At 64.7% G+C, this 16,212-nt stretch overlaps 1 protein-coding gene across 1 annotated transcript in view; it reads left to right on the top strand.

The window, feature by feature from the left end:
* Nucleotides 1-8,380: 8,380 nt before the first annotated feature.
* Nucleotides 8,381-16,212, top strand: part of LOC144487832 (nuclear valosin-containing protein-like) — a gene marked incomplete at its 3' end in the record, with an annotated part of 118,302 nt that continues 110,470 nt past the window's right edge. The window contains exons 1-3 of the mRNA XM_078205906.1: nt 8,381-8,401; nt 8,536-8,670; nt 9,623-9,724. Coding sequence (XP_078062032.1) covers nt 8,381-8,401; nt 8,536-8,670; nt 9,623-9,724 — 258 coding nt within the window. The remainder of the gene's footprint in view (nt 8,402-8,535; nt 8,671-9,622; nt 9,725-16,212) is intronic.

The following is a 16,212-nucleotide window of genomic DNA, read 5'->3' as shown; positions in this document are numbered from 1 at the left end:
GAGAGAGAGAGAGAGACAGGAAACCCCAGAGAGAGAGAGAGAGAGACAGGAAACCCCCAGAGAGAGAGAGAGAGACAGGAAACCCCCAGAGAGAGAGAGAGACAGGAAACCCCCAGAGAGAGAGAGAGACAGGAAACACCCAGAGAGAGAGAGAGAGAGAGAACAGGAAACCCCCAGAGAGAGAGAGAGAGAGAGACAGGAAACCCCCAGAGAGAGAGAGAGAGAGACAGGAAACCCCCAGAGAGAGAGAGAGAGAGACAGGAAACCCCCAGAGAGAGAGAGAGAGACAGGAAACCCCCAGAGAGAGAGAGAGAGAGACAGGAAACCCCCAGAGAGAGAGAGAGAGACAGGAAACCCCCAGAGAGAGAGAGAGACAGGAAACCCCCAGAGAGAGAGAGAGAGAGAGACAGGAAACCCCCAGAGAGAGAGACAGGAAACCCCCAGAGAGAGAGAGAGAGACAGGAAACCCCCAGAGAGAGAGAGAGAGACAGGAAACCCCCAGAGAGAGAGAGAGAGAGACAGGAAACCCCCAGAGAGAGAGAGAGAGAGACAGGAAACACCCAGAGAGCGAGAGAGACAGGAAACCCCAGAGAGAGAGAGAGAGAGAGACAGGAAACCCCCAGAGAGAGAGAGAGAGAGACAGGAAACCCCCAGAGAGAGAGAGAGAGACAGGAAACCCCAGAGAGAGAGAGAGAGAGACAGGAAACCCCCAGAGAGAGAGAGAGAGACAGGAAACCCCAGAGAGAGAGAGAGAGACAGGAAACCCCAGAGAGAGAGAGACAGGAAACCCCCAGAGAGAGAGAGAGAGACAGGAAACCCCCAGAGAGAGAGAGAGACAGGAAACCCCCAGAGAGAGAGAGAGAGACAGGAAACCCCCAGAGAGAGAGAGAGAGAGAGAGACAGGAAACCCCCAGAGAGAGAGAGAGAGAGAGACAGGAACCCCCAGAGAGAGAGAGAGAGACAGGAAACCCCCAGAGAGAGAGAGAGAGACAGGAAACCCCCAGAGAGAGAGAGAGAGACAGGAAACCCCCAGAGAGAGAGAGAGAGAGACAGGAAACCCCCAGAGAGAGAGAGAGAGACAGGAAACCCCAGAGAGAGAGAGAGAGAGAGACAGGAAACCCCCAGAGAGAGAGAGAGAGACAGGAAACCCCAGAGAGAGAGAGAGAGACAGGAAACCCCCAGAGAGAGAGAGAGAGAGACAGGAAACCCCCAGAGAGAGAGAGAGAGAGACAGGAAACCCCCAGAGAGAGAGAGAGACAGGAAACCCCCAGAGAGAGAGAGAGAGACAGGAAACCCCCAGAGAGAGAGAGAGAGAGACAGGAACCCCCCAGAGAGAGAGAGAGAGAGACAGGAAACCCCCAGAGAGAGAGAGAGACAGGAAACCCCCAGAGAGAGAGAGAGAGAGACAGGAAACCCCCGAGAGAGAGAGAGAGAGAGACAGGAAACCCCCAGAGAGAGAGAGAGAGAGAGACAGGAAACACCCAGATAGAGAGAGGGAGAACATAGAACAGTACAGCACATAACTGGCCCTTCAGCCAACGATGTTGTGCCGAACTTTATTTGAAACCAAGATCAAGCTATCCCACTCCCTATCATCCTGGTGTGCTCCATGTGCCTATCCAGTAACCGCTTAAATGTTCCTCAAGTGTCTGACTCCACTATCACTGCAGGCAGTCAGAGGTAATAGCGGATGGATTAGTGGTTATTTATCAAAATTCACTGGATTCTGGGGTACTGCCAGCTGATTGGAAAATGGCTAATGTTACGCCGCTGTTTAAAAAAGGAAATTGACAAAAGGTGGGTAACTACAGGCCGGTTAGCTTAAGGTCTGTAGTTGGGAAAATGCTGGAATCCATCATTAAAGAAGAAATAGCGGGCCATCTGGATAAGAATGGTTCGATTAAGCAGACGCAGCATGGATTCATGAGGCGAAAGTCGTGCTTGACGAACTTACTGGATTTTTATGAAGATGTCACTCGTGCGGTTGACAGAGGGGAACCGGTAGATGTGGTGTTTTTGGATTTCCAAAAGGCGTTCGATAAGGTGCCTCACAAAAGGTTGCTGCGGAAGATTGGGTCACACGGAGTTGGGGGTAGGGTGTTAGCGTGGATTGGGGATTGGCTATCCAACAGGAAGCAGAGAGTTGGAATAAATGGGTGCTTTTCTGGTTGGCAGATGGTGACGAGTGGCGTGCCGCAGGGATCAGTACTGGGGCCTCAACTGTTTACTATTTACATAGATGATCTGGAGGAGGGGACTGAGTGTAGGGTAACAAAGTTTGCTGACGACACGAAGATAAGTGGGAAAGTGAATTGCGTGGAGGAAGCGGAAGGTCTGCAGAGAGATTTGGATAGGCTGAGTGAGTGGGCGAGAATCTGGCAGATGGAGTATAACGTTAGCAAATGCGAGGATATTCACTTTGGAAGAAATAATAGCAAATTGGATTATTACCTAAATGGAAAAAAATTACAACATGTTACTGTGCGGAGGGACCTGGGAGTACTTGTGCAGGAGTCGCAAAAACTCAGTCTGCAGGTACAACAGGTGATCAAGAAGGCGAATGGGATGTTGGCCTTTATCGCGAGGGGGATAGAATATAAAAGCAGGGAGGTCTTGCTGCATCTTATGAGATGGGGTCAGGTGATCAGCGACAGGGTGTAGAGACTCACTGAAAACCGGACAGAGAGCCGGAGAAGTTACGGGAGAGAATTTCAGAATGTGGGGCCCCGGCAGCTGGATGGAGCCCCGTGGGGCCCCGGCAGCTGGATGGAGCCTCGTGGGGCCCCGGCAGCTGGATGGAGCCTCGTGGGGCCCCGGCAGCTGGATGGAGCCTCGTGGGGCCCCGGCAGCTGGATGGAGCCCCGTGGGGCCCCGGCAGCTTGATGGCTCCTCGTGGGGCCCCAGCAGCTGGATGGCTCCTCGTGGGGCCCCAGCAGCTGGATGGCTCCTCGTGGGGCCCCGGCAGCTGGATGGAGCCCCGTGGGGCCCCGGCAGCTGGATGGAGCACCATGGGGCCCCAGCAGCTGGATGGCTCCTCGTGGGGCCCCAGCAGCTGGATGGCTCCTCGTGGGGCCCCGGCAGCTGGATGGAGCCCCGTGGGGCCCCGGCAGCTGGATGGAGCACCATGGGGCCCCGGCAGCTGGATGGAGCCCCGTGGGGCCCCGGCAGCTGGATGGAGCCCCGTGGGGCCCCGGCAGCTGGATGGAGCCCCGTGGGGCCCCGGCAGCTGGATGGAGCCCCGTGGGGCCCCGGCAGCTGGATGGAGCCCCGTGGGGCCCCGGCAGCTGGATGGAGCACCATGGGGCCCCGGCAGCTGGATGGCTCCTCGTGGAGCCCCGGCAGCTGGATGGAGCCCCGTGGGGCCCCGGCAGCTGGATGGAGCCCCGTGGGGCCCCGGCAGCTGGATGGAGCCCCGTGGGGCCCCGGCAGCTGGATGGAGCACCATGGGGCCCCGGCAGCTGGATGGCTCCTCGTGGAGCCCCGGCAGCTGGATGGAGCACCATGGGGCCCCGGCAGCTGGATGGAGCCCCGTGGGGCCCCGGCAGTTGGATGGAGCACCATGGGGCCCCGGCAGCTGGATGGCTCCTCGTGGGGCCCCGGCAGCTGGATGGCTCCTCGTGGGGCCCCGGCAGCTGGATGGCTCCCTGTGGGGCCCCGGCAGCTGGATGGCTCCCTGTGGGGCCCCGGCAGCTGGATGGAGCCCCGTGGGGCCCCGGCAGCTGGATGGCTCCTCGTGGGGCCCCGGCAGCTGGATGGCTCCCTGTGGGGCCCCGGCAGCTGGATGGAGCCCCGTGGGGCCCCGGCAGCTGGATGGAGCCCCGTGGGGCCCCGGCAGCTGGATGGAGCCCCGTGGGGCCCCGGCAGCTGGATGGAGCCCCGTGGGGCCCCGGCAGCTGGATGGAGCACCATGGGGCCCCGGCAGCTGGATGGAGCCCCGTGGGGCCCCAGCAGCTGGATGGAGCCTCGTGGGGCCCCGGCAGCTGGATGGCTCCTCGTGGGGCCCCGGCAGCTGGATGGAGCCCCGTGGGGCCCCAGCAGCTGGATGGAGCCTCGTGGGGCCCCGGCAGCTGGATGGCTCCCTGTGGGGCCCCAGCAGCTGGATGGAGCCCCGTGGGGCCCCGGCAGCTGGATGGAGCCTTGATGGAGCAGTGTGAACAGAGTATGTTTACGGGATCCTGATAGAACCATAGAAAATTACAGCTCAGAAACAGGCCTTTTGGCCCTTCTTGTCTGTGCCGAACCATTTTATGCCTAGTCCCACTGACCTGCACTTGGACCATATCCCTCCACACCCCTCTCATCCATGAACCCGTCCAAGTTTTTCTTAAATGTTAAAAGTGACCCCGCATTTACCACTTTATCCGGCAGCTCATTCCACACTCCCACCACTCTCTGCGTGAAGAAGCCCCCCCTAATATTCCCTTTAAACTTTTCTCCTTTCACCCTTAACCCATGCCCTCTGGTTTGTTTCTCCCCCAGCCTCAGTGGAAAAAGCCTGCTTGCATTCACTCTATCTATACCCATCAAAATCTTATACACCTCTATCAAATCTCCCCTCAAACTTCTACGCTCCAGGGAATAAAGTCCCAACCTATTCAATCTCTCTCTGTAACTCAGCTTCTCAAGTCCCGGCAACATCCTTGTGAACCTTCTCTGCACTCTTTCAATCTTATTTACATCCTTCCTGTAACTAGGTGACCAAAACTGTACACAATACTCCAAATTCGGCCTCACCAATGCCTTATATAACCTTGGTAAGAAGTCTCACAACACCAGGTTAAAGTCCAACAGGTTTATTTGGTAGCAAATACCATAAGCTTTCGGAGCGCTGCCCCTTCGTCAGATGGAGTGGTCTCTGTTCTCCAACAGTGCACAGACACAGAAATCAAGTTACAGAATACTAATTAGAATGCAAATCTCTACAGCCAGCCAGGTCTTAAAAGGTACAGATAATGTGGTTGGAGGGAACATGAAACACAGGTTAAAGAGATGTGTATTGTCTCCAGACAGAACAGCTAGTAAGATTCTGCAAGACCAGGGGGAAAGCTGTGGGGGTTACTGATAATGTGACATAAATCCAACATCCCGGTTTAGGCCGTCCTCATGTGTGCGGAACTTGGCTATCAGTTTCTGCTCAGCGACTCTGCGCTGTCGTGTGTCGTGAAGGCCGCCTTGGAGAACGCTTACATGAAGATCCAAGGCTGAATGCCCGTGACTGCTGAAGTGCTCCCCCACAGGAAGAGAACAGTCTTGCCTGGTGATTGTCGAGCGGTGTTCATTCATCCGTTGTCGCAGCGTCTGCATGGTTTCCCCAATGTACCATGCCTTGGGACATCCTTTCCTGCAGCGTATCAGGTAGACAACGTTGGCCGAGTTGCAAGAGTATGTACCGTGTACCTGGTGGATGGTGTTCTCACGTGAGATGATGGCATCCGTGTCGATGATCCGGCACGTCTTGCAGAGGTTGCTGTGGCAGGGTTGTGTGGTGTCGTGGTCACTGTTCTCCTGAAGGCTGGGTAGTTTGCTGCGGACAATGGGCTGTTTGAGGTTGTGCGGTTGTCTGAAGGCAAGAAGTGGGGGTGTGGGGATGGCCTTGGCGAGATGTTTGTCTTCATCAATGACATGTTGAAGGCTCCGGAGGAGATGTCGTAGCTTCTCCGCTCCGGGGAAGTACTGGACGACGAAGGGTACTCTGTCCACCGTGTCCCGTGTTTGTCTTCTGAGGAGGTCGGTGCGGTTTTTTGCTGTGGCACGTTGGAACTGTTGATCGATGAGTCGAGCGCCATATCCTGTTCTTATGAGGGCATCTTTCAGCGTCTGGAGGTGTCTGTTGCGATCCTCCTCATCTGAGCAGATCCTGTGTATTCGGAGGGCTTGTCCGTAGGGGATGGCTTCTTTAACGTGTTTAGGGTGGAAGCTGGAGAAGTGGAGCATCATGAGGTTATCCGTGGGCTTGCGGTACAGTGAGGTGCTGAGGTGACCGTGCTTGATGGAGATGCGTGTGTCCAAGAATGCAACCGATTCCGGAGAGTAGTCCATGGTGATCGGTTGCATTCTTGGACACACGCATCTCCATTAAGGACGGTCACCTCAGCACCTCACTGTACCGCAAGCCCACGGATAACGTCACAATGCTCCACTTCTCCAGCTTCCACCCTAAACACGTTAAAGAAGCCATCCCCTACGGACAAGCCCTCCGTAAACACAGGATCTGCTCGGATGAGGAGGATCGCAACAGACACCTCCAGACGCTGAAAGATGCCCTCATAAGAACAGGATATGGCGCTCGACTCATCGATCAACAGTTCCGACGCGCCACAGCGAAAAACCGCACCGACCTCCTCAGAAGACAAACACGGGACACGGTGGACAGAGTACCCTTCGTCGTCCAGTACTTCCCCGGAGCGAAGAAGCTACGGCATCTCCTCCGGAGCCTTCAACATGTAATTGATGAAGACGAACATCTCGCCAAGGCCATCCCCACACCCCCATTTCTTGCCTTCAAACAACCGCACAACCTCAAACAGACCATTGTCCGCAGCAAACTACCCAGCCTTCAGGAGAACAGTGACCACGACACCACACAACCCTGCCACAGCAACCTCTGCAAGACGTGCCGGATCATCGACACGGATGACATCATCTCACGTGAGAACACCATCCACCAGGTACACGGTACATACTCTTGCAACTCGGCCAACATTGTCTACCTGATACGCTGCAGGAAAGGATGTCCCGAGGCATGGTACATTGGGGAAACCATGCAGACGCTGCGACAACGGATGAATGAACACCGCTCGACAATCACCAGGCAAGACTGTTCTCTTCCTGTGGGGGAGCACTTCAGCAGTCACGGGCATTCAGCCTCTGATCTTCGGGTAAGCGTTCTCCAAGGCGGCCTTCACGACACACGACAGCGCAGAGTCGCTGAGCAGAAACTGATAGCCAAGTTCCGCACACATGAGGACGGCCTAAACCGGGATGTTGGATTTATGTCACATTATCAGTAACCCCCACAGCTTGTCCCTGGTCTTGCAGAATCTTACTAGCTGTCCTGTCTGGAGACAATACACATCTCTTTAACCTGTGTTTAATGTTCCCTCCAACCACATTATCTGTACCTTTTAAGACCTGGCTGGCTGTAGAGATTTGCATTCTAATCAGTATTCTGTAACTTGATTTCTGTGTCTGTGCCCTGTTTGAGAACAGAGACCACTCCATCTGACGAAGGGGCAGCGCTCCGAAAGCTAATGGTATTTGCTACCAAATAAACCTGTTGGACTTTAACCTGGTGTTGTGAGACTTCTTACTGTGCTTACCCCAGTCCAACGCCAGCATCTCCACCTCATGACTACCATTATATAACCTTACCATAACACTCCAACTTTTATACTCGATACTCCGATTTATAAAGGCCAATGTACCAAAGGCACTCTTTACGACCCTATCCACCTGTGATGTCACTTTTAGGGAATTCTGTACCTGTATTCCCAGATCCCTCTGTTCAACTGCACTCTTCAGAGTCCTACCATTTACCCTGTACGTTCTACTTTGGTTTGTCCTTCCAAAGTGCAATATCTCTCACTTGTCTGCGTTAAATTCCATTTGCCATTTTTCAGCCCATTTTTCTAGTTGGTCCAAATCCCTCTGCAAGCTTTGAAAACCTTCCTCACTGTCCACTACACCTCCAATCTTTGTATCATCAGCAAACTTGCTGATCCAATTTACCACATTATCATCCAGATCATTGATATAGATGACAAACAACAATGGACCCAACACCGATCCCTGCGGCACACCACTAGTCACAGGCCTCCACTCAGAGAAGCAATCCTCCACAACCACTCTCTGGCTTCTTCCATTGAGCCAGTGTCTAATCCAATTTACTACCTCCCCATGTATACCTAGCGACTGAACCTTCCTAACTAACCTCCCATGAGGGACCTTGTCAAAGGCCTTGCTGAAATCCAGGTCAACAACATCCACCGCCTTCCCTTCATCCATTTTCCTGGTAACCTCCTCGAAAAACTCTAATAGATTGGTCAAATATGACCTACCACGCACAAAGCCATGTTGACTCTCCCTAATAAGTCCCTGTCTACCCAAATATTTGTAGATCCTATCCCTTATCACACCTTCCAATAACTTGCCCACCACCGACGTCAAACTTACTGGCCTATAATTTCCCGGATTTCTTTTGGAACCTTTTTTAAACAACGGAACAACATGAGCCACCCTCCAATCATCCGGCACCTCCCCCGTGAATACTGACATTTTAAATATGTCTGCCAGGGCCCCTGCAAGTTCAACACTAGCTTCCCGAGGATGTCAGGTGGAGGGGGTGACAGGGAGGGGTGATGATTGAGGAACAGGGGGATACATGGGTGGAGAGAGGAGGCCGGTGAGGGTTGTGACCCATTGATCACTCACTCGCACACCCAGGAGAGAAGCACAGGGCTGAGAGAGAGTGACTCAGAAGCGTGAGACGTGGGAGGAACGTGGTGAGCTCATGGTCTTATCCTCATTGTTTTCCAGGCAATTTGCCAGTTGCTGCTTCACATGCGGCACCCTGAGGTGTACCAGCAGCTGGGTGTGGTACCACCGCGAGGATTCCTCTTACACGGACCCCCAGGCTGTGGGAAGACACTGTTGGCTCAGGCCATTGTTGGGGTAAGAGGCAGAAATGAAGCCATTTGCTGTGGGAGCTGTTACCCTGGGTGTGGGGCTGTGTTTGGGCAGCACTGCTGGGGGGGGGGGCGGGAAGAGATACAGGACGTCCCACCCTGCGGGGGTTGGGGGGGGCAGGAAGAGATACACGACGTCCCACCCTGCGGGGGGGTGGGGGGGGCAGGAAGACATACAGGACGTCCCACCCTGCGGGGGGGGGGGGGGGGGGGGGTGGGCAGGAAGAGATACAGGACGTCCCACCCTGCCCCACGGGACTGCAGTGTGGAAGGATTTCTCTGACACTCAGCTGCTCTCTGGTTGGGTGACTGCTCTGTGCTGACTATGGTGGATCATGTGTCGCTGCGACCCCGGGCGCGTGTCGCCGCGACCCCGGGCGCGTGTCGCCGCGACCCCGGGCGCGTGTCGCCGTGACCCCGGGCGCGTGTCGCCGTGACCCCGGGCGCGTGACCCCGGGCGCGTGACCCCGGGCGCGTGTCGCCGTGACCCCGGGCGCGTGTCGCCGTGACCCCGGGCGCGTGTCGCCGCGACCCCGGGCGCGTGGCGCCGCGACCCCGGGCGCGTGGCGCCGCGACCCCGGGCGCGTGTCGCCGCGACCCCGGGCGCGTGTCGCCGCGGACCCCGGGCGCGTGTCGCCGCGGCCCCGGGCGCGTGTCGCTCACGGCCCCGGGCGCGTGTCGCTCACGGCCCCGGGCGCGTGTCGCTCACGGCCCCGGGCGCGTGTCGCTCACGGCCCCGGGCGCGTGTCGCTCACGGCCCCGGGCGCGTGTCGCCAGGACCCCGGGCGCGTGTCGCCGACGGCCCCGGGCGCGTGTCGCCAGGACCCCGGGCGCGTGTCGCCGACGGCCCCGGGCGCGTGCCGCCGGGACACCGGGTGGCTGCCGCCCCGATCCCGGCGCTTTTCGCTCTGACCCTGACTGTCACCGATCTCCTGCAGGAGTTGGATCTTCCCATGCTGAAAGTTGCTGCCACTGAGATAGTGTCGGGTGTGTCCGGGGAGTCTGAGCAGAAGCTCCGAGACTTGTTCGAAGAGGCAGTGGTGAGTGTTTCTGTTTCGTTCACAGATTCCACTTTTCCCTCCTTCCCCTCCACCCTCTCTCTCCCCCTCCACCCTCTCTCTCCCCCTCCACCCTCTGTCTCCCCCTCCACCCTCTGTCTCCCCCTCCACCCTCTGTCTCCCCCTCCACCCTGTGTCTCCCCCTCCACCCTGTGTCTCCCCCTCCACCCTCTCTCTCCCCCTCCACCCTCTCTCTCCCCCTCCACCCCTCTGTCGTCCCCCTCCACCCTCTGTCTCCCCTCCCCCTCTGTCTCCCCCTCCACCCTCTGTCTCCCCCTCCACCCTCTGTCTCCCCCTCCACCCTCTGTCTCCCCTCCACCCTCTGTCTCCCCCTCCACCCTCTGTCTCCCCTCCACCCTCGTCTCCCCTCCACCCTGTGTCCTCCCCCTCCACCTCCTGTGTCTCCCCCTCCACCCTGTGTCTCCCCCTCCACCCTCTGTCTCCCCCTCCACCCTCTGTCTCCCCCTCCACCCTGTGTCTCCCCCTCCACCCTCTGTCTCCCCTCCACCCTCTGTCTCCCCCTCCACCCTCTGTCTCCCCCTCCACCCTCTGTCTCCCCCTCCACCCTGTGTCGCCCCCTCCACCCTCTGTCTCCCCCTCCACCCTGTGTCTCCCCCTCCACCCTCTGTCTCCCCCTCCACCCTCTCTCTCCCCCCTCCACCCTCTGTCTCCCCCTCCTCACGCCAGCTGTTTGGATCTCCCTGCCAGGCGGGGGGGTGGGCAGCTGGCTGTGCACAGGGCAGGGGGCAGTGAGCGGGTAGGCGCCGGGCAGAAGGGTGGGTATGGGGCAGTAACCAGGTGGGCTTTGGGTCTGTCCCCGGGCGCTGTGTCTGTCCCCGGGCGCTGGCTCTGTCCCCGGGCGCTGTGCCTGTCCCCGGGCGCTGGCTCTGTCCCCGGGCGCTGGCTCTGTCCCCGGGCGCTGGCTCTGTCCCCGGGCGCTGGCTCTGTCCCCGGGCGCTGTGTCTGTCCCCGGGCGCTGTGCCTGTCCCCGGGCGCTGGCTCTGTCCCCGGGCGCTGGCTCTGTCCCCGGGCGCTGGCTCTGTCCCCGGGCGCTGTGTCTGTCCCCGGGCGCTGTGTCTGTCCCCGGGCGCTGGCTCTGTCCCCGGGCGCTGGCTCTGTCCCCGGGCGCTGTGCCTGTCCCCGGGCGCTGGCTCTGTCCCCGGGCGCTGTGCCTGTCCCCGGGCGCTGTGTCTGTCCCCGGGCGCTGGCTCTGTCCCCGGGCGCTGGGCCTGTCCCCGGGCGCTGTGTCTGTCCCCGGGCGCTGGCTCTGTCCCCGGGCGCTGGCTCTGTCCCCGGGCGCTGGCTCTGTCCCCGGGCGCTGGCTCTGTCCCCGGGCACTGGCTCTGTCCCCGGGCGCTGGCTCTGTCCCCGGGCGCTGTGCCTGTCCCCGGGCGCTGGCTCTGTCCCCGGGCGCTGGCTCTGTCCCCGGGCGCTGCCTCTGTCCCCGGGCGCTGGCTCTGTCCCCGGGCGCTGTGCCTGTCCCCGGGCGCTGGCTCTGTCCCCGGGCGCTGGCTCTGTCCCCGGGCGCTGTGTCTGTCCCCGGGCGCTGGCTCTGTCCCCGGGCGCTGTGCCTGTCCCCGGGCGCTGGGCCTGTCCCCGGGCGCTGGGCCTGTCCCCGGGCGCTGGCTCTGTCCCCGGGCGCTGGCTCTGTCCCCGGGCGCTGTGTCTGTCCCCGGGCGCTGTGCCTGTCCCCGGGCGCTGGCTCTGTCCCCGGGCGCTGGCTCTGTCCCCGGGCGCTGTGTCTGTCCCCGGGCGCTGTGTCTGTCCCCGGGCGCTGTGTCTGTCCCCGGGCGCTGGCTCTGTCCCCGGGCGCTGGCTCTGTCCCCGGGCGCTGGCTCTGTCCCCGGGCGCTGGCTCTGTCCCCGGGCGCTGGCTCTGTCCCCGGGCGCTGGGCCTGTCCCCGGGCGCTGGCTCTGTCCCCGGGCGCTGGCTCTGTCCCCGGGCGCTGGGCCTGTCCCCGGGCGCTGGCTCTGTCCCCGGGCGCTGGCTCTGTCCCCGGGCGCTGGCTCTGTCCCCGGGCGCTGGCTCTGTCCCCGGGCGCTGGCTCTGTCCCCGGGCGCTGGCTCTGTCCCCGGGCGCTGGCTCTGTCCCCGGGCGCTGGCTCTGTCCCCGGGCGCTGGCTCTGTCCCCGGGCGCTGGCTCTGTCCCCGGGCGCTGTGTCTGTCCCCGGGCGCTGGCTCTGTCCCCGGGCGCTGGCTCTGTCCCCGGGCGCTGGCTCTGTCCCCGGGCGCTGTGTCTGTCCCCGGGCGCTGTGTCTGTCCCCGGGCGCTGGCTCTGTCCCCGGGCGCTGTGTCTGTCCCCGGGCGCTGGCTCTGTCCCCGGGCGCTGGCTCTGTCCCCGGGCGCTGGCTCTGTCCCCGGGCGCTGGCTCTGTCCCCGGGCGCTGTGTCTGTCCCCGGGCGCTGGCTCTGTCCCCGGGCGCTGGGCCTGTCCCCGGGCGCTGGCTCTGTCCCCGGGCGCTGTGTCTGTCCCCGGGCGCTGGCTCTGTCCCCGGGCGCTGGCTCTGTCCCCGGGCGCTGTGTCTGTCCCCGGGCGCTGGCTCTGTCCCCGGGCGCTGGCTCTGTCCCCGGGCCGCTGTGTCTGTCCCGGTCGCTGTGTCTGTCCCCCGGTCGCTGTGTCTGTCCCGGGCGCTGTGTCTGTCCCCCGGGCGCTGGCTCTGTCCCCGGGCGCTGTGTCTGTCCCCGGGCGCTGTGTCTGTCCCGGGCGCTGGCTCTGTCCCCGGGCGCTGGCTCTGTCCCCGGGCGCTGGGCCTGTCCCCGGGCGCTGTGTCTGTCCCCGGGCGCTGGCTCTGTCCCCGGGCGCTGTGTCTGTCCCCGGGCGCGTGTCTGTCCCCGGGCGCTGGCTCTGTCCCCGGGCGCTGGCTCTGTCCCCGGGCGCTGTGTCTGTCCCCGGGCGCTGTGTCTGTCCCCGGGCGCTGTGTCTGTCCCCGGGCGCTGTGTCTGTCCCGGGCGCTGTGTCTGTCCCCGGGCGCTGGCTCTGTCCCCGGGCGCTGGCTCTGTCCCCGGGCGCTGGCTCTGTCCCCGGGCGCTGTGTCTGTCCCCGGGCGCTGGCTCTGTCCCCGGGCGCTGGCTCTGTCCCCGGGCGCTGTGTCTGTCCCCGGGCGCTGGCTCTGTCCCCGGGCGCTGGCTCTGTCCCCGGGCGCTGGCTCTGTCCCCGGGCGCTGTGTCTGTCCCCGGGCGCTGGCTCTGTCCCCGGGCGCTGGCTCTGTCCCCGGGCGCTGTGTCTGTCCCCGGGCGCTGGCTCTGTCCCCGGGCGCTGGCTCTGTCCCCGGCGCTGGCTCTGTCCCCGGGCGCTGGCTCTGTCCCCGGGCGCTGGCTCTGTCCCCGGGCGCTGGGTCTGTCCCCGGGCGCTGGCTCTGTCCCCGGGCGCTGGCTCTGTCCCGGGCGCTGGCTCTGTCCCCGGGCGCTGGCTCTGTCCCCGGGCGCTGGCTCTGTCCCCGGGCGCTGGCTCTGTCCCCGGGCGCTGGCTCTGTCCCCGGGCGCTGGGCCTGTCCCCGGGCGCTGTGTCTGTCCCCGGGCGCTGGCTCTGTCCCCGGGCGCTGGCTCTGTCCCCGGGCGCTGGGCCTGTCCCCGGGCGCTGTGCCTGTCCCCGGGCGCTGGCTCTGTCCCCGGGCGCTGGCTCTGTCCCCGGGCGCTGGCTCTGTCCCCGGGCGCTGTGTCTGTCCCCGGGCGCTGTGTCTGTCCCCGGGCGCTGTGTCTGTCCCCGGGCGCTGGCTCTGTCCCCGGGCGCTGGCTCTGTCCCCGGGCGCTGGCTCTGTCCCCGGGCGCTGTGTCTGTCCCCGGGCGCTGGCTCTGTCCCCGGGCGCTGGCTCTGTCCCCGGGCGCTGGCTCTGTCCCCGGGCGCTGTGTCTGTCCCCGGGCGCTGGCTCTGTCCCCGGGCGCTGGGCCTGTCCCCGGGCGCTGGCTCTGTCCCCGGGCGCTGGCTCTGTCCCCGGGCGCTGTGTCTGTCCCCGGGCGCTGGCTCGTTCCCGGGCGCTGGCTCTGTCCCCGGGCGCTGGCTCTGTCCCCGGGCGCTGGCTCTGTCCCCGGGCGCTGGCTCTGTCCCCGGGCGCTGTGTCTGTCCCCGGGCGCTGGCTCTGTCCCCGGGCGCTGGCTCTGTCCCCGGGCGCTGGCTCTGTCCCCGGGCGCTGGCTCTGTCCCCGGGCGCTGGCTCTGTCCCCGGGCGCTGGCTCTGTCCCCGGGCGCTGGCTCTGTCCCCGGGCGCTGGCTCTGTCCCCGGGCGCTGGCTCTGTCCCCGGGCGCTGGCTCTGTCCCCGGGCGCTGGGCCTGTCCCCGGGCGCTGTGTCTGTCCCCGGGCGCTGTGTCTGTCCCCGGGCGCTGGCTCTGTCCCCGGGCGCTGTGTCTGTCCCCGGGCGCTGGCTCTGTCCCCGGGCGCTGGCTCTGTCCCCGGGCGCTGGCTCTGTCCCCGGGCGCTGGGCCTGTCCCCGGGCGCTGTGTCTGTCCCCGGGCGCTGGCTCTGTCCCCGGGCGCTGGCTCTGTCCCCGGGCGCTGGGCCTGTCCCCGGGCGCTGGCTCTGTCCCCGGGCGCTGGCTCTGTCCCCGGGCGCTGTGTCTGTCCCCGGGCGCTGTGTCTGTCCCCGGGCGCTGGGCCTGTCCCCGGGCGCTGGCTCTGTCCCCGGGCGCTGGCTCTGTCCCCGGGCGCTGGCTCTGTCCCCGGGCGCTGTGTCTGTCCCCGGGCGCTGTGTCTGTCCCCGGGCGCTGGGCCTGTCCCCGGGCGCTGGCTCTGTCCCCGGGCGCTGGGCCTGTCCCCGGGCGCTGTGTCTGTCCCCGGGCGCTGTGTCTGTCCCCGGGCGCTGGGCCTGTCCCCGGGCGCTGGCTCTGTCCCCGGGCTCTGGCTCTGTCCCCGGGCGCTGGCTCTGTCCCCGGGCGCTGGCTCTGTCCCCGGGCGCTGTGTCTGTCCCCGGGCGCTGTGTCTGTCCCCGGGCGCTGGGCCTGTCCCCGGGCGCTGGCTCTGTCCCCGGGCGCTGGGCCTGTCCCCGGGCGCTGTGTCTGTCCCCGGGCGCTGTGTCTGTCCCCGGGCGCTGGGCCTGTCCCCGGGCGCTGGGCCTGTCCCCGGGCGCTGTGTCTGTCCCCGGGCGCTGTGTCTGTCCCCGGGCGCTGGCTCTGTCCCCGGGCGCTGGCTCTGTCCCCGGGCGCTGTGTCTGTCCCCGGGCGCTGTGTCTGTCCCCGGGCGCTGGCTCTGTCCCCGGGCGCTGGCTCTGTCCCCGGGCGCTGGCTCTGTCCCCGGGCGCTGGCTCTGTCCCCGGGCGCTGGGTCTGTCCCCGGGCGCTGGGTCTGTCCCCGGGCGCTGGCTCTGTCCCCGGGCGCTGGCTCTGTCCCCGGGCGCTGGCTCTGTCCCCGGGCGCTGTGTCTGTCCCCGGGCGCTGGCTCTGTCCCCGGGCGCTGGCTCTGTCCCCGGGCGCTGGCTCTGTCCCCGGGCGCTGGCTCTGTCCCCGGGCGCTGGCTCTGTCCCCGGGCGCTGGCTCTGTCCCCGGGCGCTGGCTCTGTCCCCGGGCGCTGGCTCTGTCCCCGGGCGCTGGCTCTGTCCCCGGGCGCTGGCTCTGTCCCCGGGCGCTGCCTCTGTCCCCGGGCGCTGCCTCTGTCCCCGGGCGCTGGCTCTGTCCCCGGGCGCTGGCTCTGTCCCCGGGCGCTGGCTCTGTCCCCGGGCGCTGGCTCTGTCCCCGGGCGCTGGCTCTGTCCCCGGGCGCTGGGTCTGTCCCCGGGCGCTGTGCCTGTCCCCGAGCGCTGTGCCTGTCCCCGGGCGCTGGTTCTGTCCCCGGGCGCTGGCTCTGTCCCCGGGCGCTGTGCCTGTCCCCGGGCGCTGGTTCTGTCCCCGGGCGCTGGTTCTGTCCCCGGGCGCTGGCTCTGTCCCCGGGCGCTGTGCCTGTCCCCGGGCGCTGGTTCTGTCCCCGGGCGCTGGCTCTGTCCCCGGGCGCTGTGCCTGTCCCCGGGCGCTGGGCCTGTCCCCGGGCGCTGGGCCTGTCCCCGGGCGCTGGGCCTGTCCCCGGGCGCTGGGTCTGTCCCCGGGCGCTGTTCCTGTCCCCGGGCGCTGGCTCTGTCCCCGGGCGCTGGCTCTGTCCCCGGGCGCTGGGCCTGTCCCCGGGCGCTGGCTCTGTCCCCGGGCGCTGTGCCTGTCCCCGGGCGCTGTGCCTGTCCCCGGGCGCTGGGCCTGTCCCCGGGCGCTGGGCCTGTCCCCGGGCGCTGGGTCTGTCCCCGGGCGCTGTGCCTGTCCCCGGGCGCTGGCTCTGTCCCCGGGCGCTGGCTCTGTCCCCGGGCGCTGGCTCTGTCCCCGGGCGCTGGCTCTGTCCCCGGGCGCTGGCTCTGTCCCCGGGCGCTGGGTCTGTCCCCGGGCGCTGTGCCTGTCCCCGGGCGCTGGCTCTGTCCCCGGGCGCTGTGCCTGTCCCCGGGCGCTGTGCCTGTCCCCGGGCGCTGGGCCTGTCCCCGGGCGCTGGGCCTGTCCCCGGGCGCTGGGCCTGTCCCCGGGCGCTGGGCCT

The sequence above is a fragment of the Mustelus asterias genome, unplaced genomic scaffold, assembly GCF_964213995.1.
Source record: "Mustelus asterias unplaced genomic scaffold, sMusAst1.hap1.1 HAP1_SCAFFOLD_1071, whole genome shotgun sequence".
Classification (NCBI taxonomy): Eukaryota; Metazoa; Chordata; class Chondrichthyes; order Carcharhiniformes; family Triakidae; genus Mustelus; species Mustelus asterias.
The sequence above is the reverse complement of the archived record's forward strand: the minus strand, read 5'-3'. Positions and strand labels throughout refer to the sequence as shown.